This window comes from Osmerus mordax, chromosome 14 (assembly GCF_038355195.1).
Source record: "Osmerus mordax isolate fOsmMor3 chromosome 14, fOsmMor3.pri, whole genome shotgun sequence".
Lineage (NCBI taxonomy): Eukaryota > Metazoa > Chordata > Actinopteri > Osmeriformes > Osmeridae > Osmerus > Osmerus mordax.
The window spans coordinates 13,355,826-13,364,786 of NC_090063.1; the positions used below are offsets into that span (position 1 = coordinate 13,355,826).

The 8,961-nt window shown below is 40.1% G+C and overlaps 2 protein-coding genes across 3 annotated transcripts; one reads left to right on the forward strand and one right to left on the reverse strand.

Moving 5' to 3' along the window:
- Positions 1–17: 17 nt before the first annotated feature.
- tma16 (translation machinery associated 16 homolog) lies at positions 18–1,827 on the reverse strand. The gene is made up of 7 exons (XM_067250123.1): positions 1,752–1,827; positions 1,545–1,654; positions 1,419–1,456; positions 1,216–1,300; positions 957–1,105; positions 818–860; positions 18–534 (listed from the first exon to the last, which is right to left on the reverse strand). The coding sequence occupies exons 1-7, from the start codon at positions 1,752–1,754 to the stop codon at positions 348–350; spliced, it is 615 nt and encodes a 204-aa protein (XP_067106224.1). The 5' UTR covers positions 1,755–1,827; the 3' UTR covers positions 18–347.
- Positions 1,828–4,160: 2,333 nt separating this feature from the next.
- Positions 4,161–8,517, forward strand: tmem154 (transmembrane protein 154). Of its 2 annotated transcripts, none has more exons than XR_010878223.1 (7): positions 4,161–4,221; positions 4,375–4,419; positions 4,550–4,708; positions 4,944–4,998; positions 5,664–5,765; positions 6,081–6,123; positions 7,320–8,517. XR_010878223.1 is itself a non-coding variant. In XM_067250503.1 (7 exons), exons 1-6 carry the CDS (start codon positions 4,182–4,184, stop codon positions 6,110–6,112), a joined length of 408 nt encoding a protein of 135 aa, XP_067106604.1. In that variant the 5' UTR covers positions 4,167–4,181; the 3' UTR covers positions 6,113–6,123; positions 7,320–8,517. The 2 variants fall into 2 exon arrangements, 1 of the variants encoding a protein (XP_067106604.1); XM_067250503.1 differs by having other exon boundaries at positions 4,167–4,221; positions 5,664–5,740.
- The last annotated feature ends 444 nt before the right edge of the window (positions 8,518–8,961 follow it).

Below are 8,961 nucleotides of genomic sequence, written 5' to 3' on the forward strand. Positions count from 1 at the left end.
AGCACTGAATGTATATCATCATTTCAACAATACATTTCTTTTTACACATCCCGGTTAATTTTCCGACAACTGGAATCCAACTAGTCTGACTGCTGATGACTGCTGTCATCTGCTGGACAGTCTTGGTACTGCAGTACCGCACTGCCGATGTTGTATTGATATTCCATACAAGCACAAACACCGTTACCAATAATAAAATAGAGTTTCACCTACACAGCCCCTCATCAAACTTCAGGCTGGGTGAAGATTTTGCAGTCTTTTCATTCCTCAAACTGTAGAGTACCTCTTGTTTTGCTGTTGAGATGTCTTGTCTTGAGAGGTCCTCAAGTCTCTGAAATGCAAAGTATTTACAAGTCTTCCGGCAGTCCTTCTGAATCAGAGTCTGCTATTGAACCTTCCTCTTTCTCCTCCTCCTCCTCCTCCTCTTCTCTGTCTGCTGCCTTCTCATCTTCTTCCTTCGTTTTCTTCACCTCTTTGCTGGAGAACTTCCGTAGCTTGATGTTGGGAAGTTTTTTCAGGTCGCCACTCCATGCGCTGGTAAACCAATCAGATCATAACTCACAGTTCCATACGGACCTACCACAATACATTCCCTCCTGCCCAATCCAATAAAGGTCAGGTACTGGGTCTCCTTTCCTTCATCACTCCACTGAACACTTCACCATCAACCCCAATAACAAGCTATTGTGTTATCTGTACTAATGTATTCTACTATTCAGATGTTCACATAAAAGGCCAGAGGAAGGCTGAATGGTTTGGGAAGTATCAAGACGCAGCCAGCATGCGGCTGAATAGGCCCCCAGTCATGTATGCTCACCTGAAAGTCTTCAGATGTTTGGCGTTGATGAGATCTGGAATCTCTGAAGAGGGTTTGGAAATACGAAACACTTATTTTCGAGAGCACAGATGGGCACTACACTGAAAGTATGAATTTTGAAGGGACGTGTATCACTTACCAAAACCGTTGCCATCGAACTGAGCTCTTTCCCGTTCGACAGTCTGCATGATAACGGTTTCCCGGGCGCCGTGTAGACGACCTTGTCTTCCTTTGATCCCGTTAACAAGCTCGATCTGCTCCAATTCCGAGTCAAATCTGTGAAGGTACCTGAAACACACACACGCACAGGCACACTGAACAAAATGAAGCCTGTGGATTCATTTGTGAATGTTAGTAGCGTTGATGTGGAGTGGTGAGCTGAGCACACAAACACGCACCTTTCTATAATGTCACAGGCATCTTGTTTGTTATAGGTTGTCTTTGTAGAGTCCAGCTGGCCCTGGAACCACAGCAGCTTTTCCCCTACAGCCATGAACACACACATCATTAACGAGGTGGCATCGACCTGGACGTAGCTTTAGAAAAAAAAGCTTTTACTAAATTAATTTAGAAATGTTTCAATGAGGGAGCTGTCACTCACCAATACTATTAAGACGAGTAGCTTTCTCAGTCTTCTGTCTAGCACGGGAATAAATACCTAGATGTTAGACACAAGCCGTTACAAGATAAAATACAGATGAATTAAAATGACTATAAAGTTACCCACTTATCCTTTTTCTCTAATCGGATCTCTTCTCGGGCGAGGTAAGCAGCCTTCCGACTGTACGGGTGGACCACTTTTTTCTTCTCCGGAGCCTTTCCCTTCTGCGCTTTCGGCTAAAACAGAGAAACATGGATGTAAATTGCACCGTTAAACATTACTAGTAATTGCTATATTACTGTATATATTACCAAGAAGACCTGTCGTCTTTACCATGTTTGAGCTTCTTCAAAACCAGTTTAAGTACTGCCTACACGTGTGTAGTAGTTTGGTGCTGCCGGAAAGGTCTTCGTCGTAATACTTCCGTGTTGAACGTTGTTCGGCCGACATCGTTCCGTTGATGGAATGTCATTTTGAAACCGCAAAGAGGCGCTGTAGGACACTAAATCGTCTGCTGCAACTGAAGTCTGAGGAGAGTCGCTTTGGCGAAGAAGGTCAGTTCATTTAAGGCTCTCTCAAACCTCTTTTGGTGAATTGTGATTAAGACAAGCAATGTGGATTGGGACATTGGAAAAAAGGAAAACTGATCGGCCATTTCCAACCTTGAATAAATACCTGACTTTTACTTGTGTAATTAAGCTGATTTATGTGACCTTTGGCCTAGTATTCTTTTGTGACAGGGTTAGGGTTATGTATGAATCACAGACCCAATACCAAATAGTCTTGAATTATTTCTCCTGTATTTTCTTTTCTCTTTTCTTCTCAACATAAAGAAGCACTGTTTAAACTGTTGTTGTGATGTTTCAAGCACTGAGAAATCATTCACCTGTGACATCAAGTTGAAACTTGTCACAAACATCGTTAGGTTTTACACGATAAGCTGTCGGAACGTAGAAAAGCAGAGAATGGTGACTGTAATCAGACTGTTGTTGTTTTTAGTTCCTTGAAGATCAAACATAACTACCACATACCAATACTGAATCTATTAGCAACAGCTTTGCCCCTTTTGTACTCAGTTTGTTCAACTCTTTACTCTCCCAGGTATGAACACATACTGGGCTGGTAAGAATGTACTACTGCTTTTGGATGAGGGGCAGGCTTGTGGCTACAAGCACACAGTTGATTGCATCACATCCGAAAGAGTGAACTGGCTGGGTGTGTACGATGTGTGTAAATGTGTGTGTATGCGTGGGGGGTGTGTTCTCTTCTCTCTTTCTTCCCTCTGTAGAGCTGGGTAGGTGAGTTAACTATCAGATCAGGAAGTGGGATGCCATGACAGGCAGTGAGAGGAGGAAACAGGTACAAAATGTCTCTAAGTCTGCTCCAGCCCTTGGAAACATGAGGAGAGACTGGTGGGGAAGGACCCCGCTGCTGGTGTTGGCACTCATCGCCTGTCTGGCTGGCAATGGTAGGTGTCTCTGTCTCTTCTCTGGTCTGTTTGTCTTTCTTTTTTTCACTCTCTCATTCTCTCTCACTCTCTCTCTCCCTCTCTCACTCTGTCTCTCTTTCTCTCTGTTTCTACCTCTAACTTTCTTCTGCCCTGCTTGGTAAGAAGTGCCCTCACATGCCTTTCAGTGAAACTGAGAATAGTGACAGCAGAGTTTCTATTGGTCTTCTTTTCAAGTACATGCCGCGCTGCCGAACTGTGTTGTGCCATTTGAATGCTCTGTTTGATTGCTCTTTATCTGAGTTACCAACATAATTTACCTGCTGTTTAGTGTGAACATATTGTTTATAGTAGACTTTAATGTTTTGTATTTTGAGTCTTTTAAAACAGCTTTTACTTGACTGTCTTTGTGTCTATTCAGTTTCAGCTGCTTGGTTTTGAATGAGAAATAGTCACACATGATAAGAATCAGCTACACATACTGTTGCGGAAATGCAGATGGTCCTGCTTTTCACTTGCCTCAAGAGTGAGACAGACTTCCTGTAAATTTAGAGTCATAGTCACAGTCAGATTTCACTATTGCTTGCATCAGCAGTTTTCATCACCTTGGTTGGCCAACATCCCGTAATGGTTGATTGTGTATTACGCTTCAGAACTCCCCTCATATTCTTTATCGGTTAGTTTAGCCTTTTCATTAAACAGGCTACAAACTTTCACATAGGATGTACAGAACATAATCCAGTTTTTCAAAGTAAAAGGGGATGGGTACATCTGTAATAGACAATTTGACTGCAGATGAAGAGTTTGCACAGTCAAACCTCCCCTGTACAGTGCTTGGGATAAAAGCATATGCTAAATGAATCTATTATTTTTAATCATGGGTTCAGCCCAAACGAGCAACAGATTATATCAGTCTGTGGCATTCAGTGACATTACACACGGCCAAGATTCAGTCTTCAGACTGGACACTGATATCTTTGATAACAAATGGATATTAAGTGGTGGTTGTCAGGATGACTGAATTGAATGAAAATGAATTATAGCATTTAAGCAATGGGTCTTGTATTGTAGCGCTGTGTCAGACTGATGAGGAAGAATCACCTGATGAAGTGACAACAGAAACACCTGACAATGAAGAACCAGATTATGATGGTAATAAACATCTACTCCTTTTTATCTCCAACAATGTGTATTTATGTATGTGTACTCATCTTTACTTTAAAAGTGATGTCAAATAACACTCATGGTTTGGTCCATGTTCCTCACTTGTATTAATCCTAGGCTCTAACCCTTCAGTGGTCCCAACAGGTAATGAGATGACCACACCAAGCACTCTCTCATCACAGACTACTTTAGGTGAGATTGCACCAGATCCTGTGGGTTTTCCTGGCTCATGTAACATGGTCATTTGTTATTCATTTACCTTACTAAATATCCATATGTTGCTAATAAGGGGCATTAAATAAAATTGTGTTTTTGTTTTGTTGTTATGGATGTTTTTGTTCACAGTTGAAGGGCATGGTTCTGGAGACTACATAACAGACAATAGTAAAGGTATGTTAAAAAAAGGCCAAAGACATGAAGGTCCCATTCCCTTTTCATACTTCCACTTCTCATTCAAACATGTTTTTTGTGGTTTTATGATCAAAGATATTGCACTCTAACTTGAATCCTCTCCTCTTAGACATGCTAGGGGACGAAACCCCCAGCTCTTCATCGGATGAAGAAGGTCTAAATCCCATCATTATTTTGGTTCCAGTCATCTTGGTGGTCGTGATCATCCTTTTTATTGTGGCTGGTATAATGATTCATCGTAGATTGAATGGGAAAATTAGCGATTCTGGTAAGTCTGGCACACGTAAACATGTTGTTTTTGTAATAAACACAAACCCTCCACTAACTTCCACTGTAGATTGACAGCTGTTTATGTGATATTTACCAATAAAGCTATATATTATACAGTCGGCCAATACAGAAAGTGATTTAGAAGGTAAATGTCTTCGCCTGGCTTTTTTTTTCTTCTTCAGAATTACAGTCAAATGTATAAAGTGAGCCTAAATGTACGTTTATATTTCTAGAAAATGGGAAACAAGATCCTTATTTGGATGATCACAGTTCTGAGAAAGTTCCAATGTAAGTATTACTCTGCTTTAAAAGGATACTTGGTTTGTTTGATCTCCAATCAGTTTAGTCTTTTTTTGATCCTAAAGATTGTTTTGTGTTTCCTGTTAAGGAAGAGGGCATGAAGAAGCATGTTTAAAGAGGTGTGTCTGTGTATGTTTGTGTGTTTGATGGATTTGTGCAAATACGCCGGTTATGCATTTTAGCAGCAACTAGCAAACCACATACAACCACACTGGTAGGTTTGTCATCACGTGCAATGCAATAAATTCAATGTCAAGTGTGTTTTGCGAAGGGCCATTAAAGGGGGAGGGGAGGTAGTCCTACCTGCATGGACACAAGCTGGGGCTTGCTCAACCCTGGTTGGGTTGCCTGGGTGAGAGGATGTCTGATTGTTGAAATACCCAATGACCGCAGGAACCATCACTAGTCACGTGTTGAGGTGCATCTCAAGATGATTTTTGTTAAAAGATAAAGCTGTTCTTCAGCATCAACAACAAAGTTGACATTCCGTAGCCTAAGCTCCTGTGTCAGTCATTAGAGTTACAAAAAGTACAAAAAGTGGAAACAGGAGATACAATAGATTGTAATAGAAGTCCAAAGAGGGAAGACTATTTGGAAAATTTTATTTTTTATAAAAAAACGAACCATTCAATTGCATTGCTGCTTTCTTCCAGGCCCATGTTTGAGGATGATGTGCCCTCTGTTCTGGAGTTAGAGATGGAAGATCTTGAGCAATGGATGAATAAAGATGGTACGTCATTCTTATAAAACAAAAGGTACACGCTCTAACAATATATCAATAATGAGGATGATTTATTTTGTACCGCATGCAATAGCATTTGGCTGAAGGTTTTTCCAGCAGAGGTCGCAGTTGTTCTATTTGTTTCTTCTGTGGCTACTTAGTGAAAAAACTGTTCAATCATAAATCTTAAATACAACTCACAGGAATTCAGATTTGGTTTGTTTTTTTGAAAATCAGCAGGAACAAAAATATTTACCTAGGCCTCACTAGATTCTTCTGAAAGTTCACATTCTTGATTCATGTGATAAAATGATGTAGCAGTACCATACATGTCTACTTGTCTCTACAGGTGGTGCTGGAGTGGACTCTGGGCCAGCGTAATCATATTTATGGTGAGTGTAAGAAGTCAAAGCTAGTGTGGACCTACTGGATCCATTTGTATGTGATGAATAACATGCTCATGACGTTTACCCACACTGCTTTAACATCATGGCATATAAAACTTTTTGTCTAGAGTTGTGAGTTTTAACAAATTACTTTGGCAAACAATTACTAAAAAAATTAAACCTACTTTATGCAGTCATAAATAATAACTAGGCCAAAGGGTAAATATTTTCTCAGAAGGTGTTGCAGCGAACATGTGGAAATGTTGCAAGATAAGACAAGAAGTCAAACCCAAACCCACGGTGGTTTACAGTTAACATAGAGGGAAGAGCCAACTGTCAATAGTACCTGAAGCTGATGACCTGATACCAGCACTAAAATGAAACTTGAGCATGGGAAACCATTTGATGAGTAAAAACAATAGTCCTATAACTTCCTACTCTCATGGACGCAAATAATCACCATAGTGACCATCAAAAACAATATGAAGTAGCTTGATACCTATTGTTTCGGTTTTGGTTCGTTTTTCTGGTCACAATAGAGTCAACAATACACAAGTTGACCTTTGACCCTGGATAAAGGACCACTCTTTGTAAACAAGTCTTACCAATCCAGCTATTTTTTTTTTTGTACAGCAGGTACAGAGTAGCTCTAACTGGCGAACTCTGACCCTTGAGTTCTCAGCCTTGGTAATGCTTTCAGGCAGGAACCATAAGACATCTGTTAGTGATTGCGACAGGCATGCATGGAAGTGTGGCGTAAGGCAGCAGAAATATGCCCTCTCTCCGTGTGTGTGTGGTATGGATGGGTTTGGGGTTAGTGGTCCATGAAATGAACTATGAGCTCACATTATTCACACGCTATTTACTTGCCAGGGAAGTTTTGTTTGGAATGTGGCACAGTAGTTGAGGGTTATCAATGAACTCAGGCCAGAAGTCAAAACAATCAGATCTGTGTTGAAGACTTGATGATAAGTACCAAACTATCAACCGTATTCACTATCATTAATTTGGAAGTGGTTTTGGCTTGTATGCTTTAAAAAAAAGACAAGTAAATTGGCTTCTTGCAGGCAGGTCATGTATAGAATTAGAAAGGGACATTAATTCTCCATGATTCATCATTCCCCCAAAATGATCTTCAAACTTTGTAACTTGTGGCTCAGGGATCTGACGTCTCTTCCTGTTTGTCCCCTTCCTCCTTCAAGGGGATTAGAGTCACGGACACTCAACTCTCTCTCACCCTGCACGCCCCTACTGCCTGAGACTAAGGACATGGTCCGAGCAGGCCACAGGAAAGGACCCTGTGTCCCTCAATGCTGTGTGTAGTTGCTTGTTATCAGCTCTATGAACGTTCAAGGCGTGTTATGTTACAGCTATGTTACTACACACCCACAATTCCCAGGAAACAACTCCACTGAGACTAATGGGACACTAATGGGAGGACTATTCTTAAATTCCAAATGTGAAATCTCGGGTAACTCAACTTGTACAAATGAAAGATTATGAGAATAAGATTATTGGAACATAAAATCAGTACCATTCGCCCCTACTTATAGCATGTGGCAATAGAGATTTCACCAGTTGAATTCTGGTTGCTTCTCCCTTGTAATATTGTATTATGTCATTCTTGAGCCTGCATTGTTCATTGTTTCATACCCTCTAGTTTGTGATCATGCTGATTGCCTTTTATTTTCAGTTGTCATACTGTAATTTATGGTGCTTTGAATGTAAATTGATTTCAGGATATCGTCAGGAAAAACCCATAAATAAAATAGCTTTCTGCCACTACTTTTTTTACATCGAAAAAACTATTACTATCATAATTACATCTCAAGAGATAGCAGATGCTCTGTTTGCATTCTCTCCCTTGCACAGATAAGCAGTCAGCTGTAAACTGACAGTGTAGACCAGATTGCCAATCCCAAAGACTCTCCCCTCTAACGATAGCTAAAATGGCGACCATGCTTTGACTTGCTTCTTTTCCCCAGATCACTTCCTTCTGCTTCTACTTTTCTGTATGTGGTGGCCCATCTCTATGGCAGAAGCCTTTCATTATAAGGGCGGCTGGTTTATATATGATCAAATGGAGAAATAGTTTTCTCTGGTGCATGAAATGGGAGGGAAAAAATCACAGCAATAATCTTTGCAGGGGATTTTCCGAGAGCCAATACCAGCCCAGTTATTGTACTCAGGAATTTCCTACAGATCCTTACTTTGTGTATTTTCTGTGTAATTGTTCTGTTAAAATATTTTTTTATGTTTGTTTAATATATCCTCCACCAATCTTGTTCTTGTACACAGTTTTTTTAATCTTTTGTGTAAAATCACATCCAGATGTTTGAGCGAAATCGTCAGTATTTCAGTTCATTCTTTATTGTAAATATAAAAAAGTATTGTCAGTGAGCATTTATATTTTATACTTTGTCCTACAATGCCTGGACATGACTATACATACATACATTTGTGTATGATCATTGCCATAGCCTTAATTTGGTTTTGGTTTTAGTCCTGGTCGGTTGTCAGGAGTTGCATCGAATGTACTGTCTTCAAAAGGAAAACAGTACAGACTCAGATATCCTGTTTGTAAATACAAGTCACAAATAAATTAGTAAGTTGAGGAACACTTCTTAAATATTTGGATTCCCCTGACATCCCCTGTCTGAGTCACTAGTTACAAAGAGAACAAGTGTGCTTTTTCATGTGTGAGTGAGTGCTGTACAGTCATGTGTGTGAATATGCTTCTGTTTGTATACACATCAAACACAGTTATAGACCATTGGACCATTCGAATAGACACCAACATCACTCCATACACAAGATGGCTGTAGAAGTTTTTTAGTTGTTGAC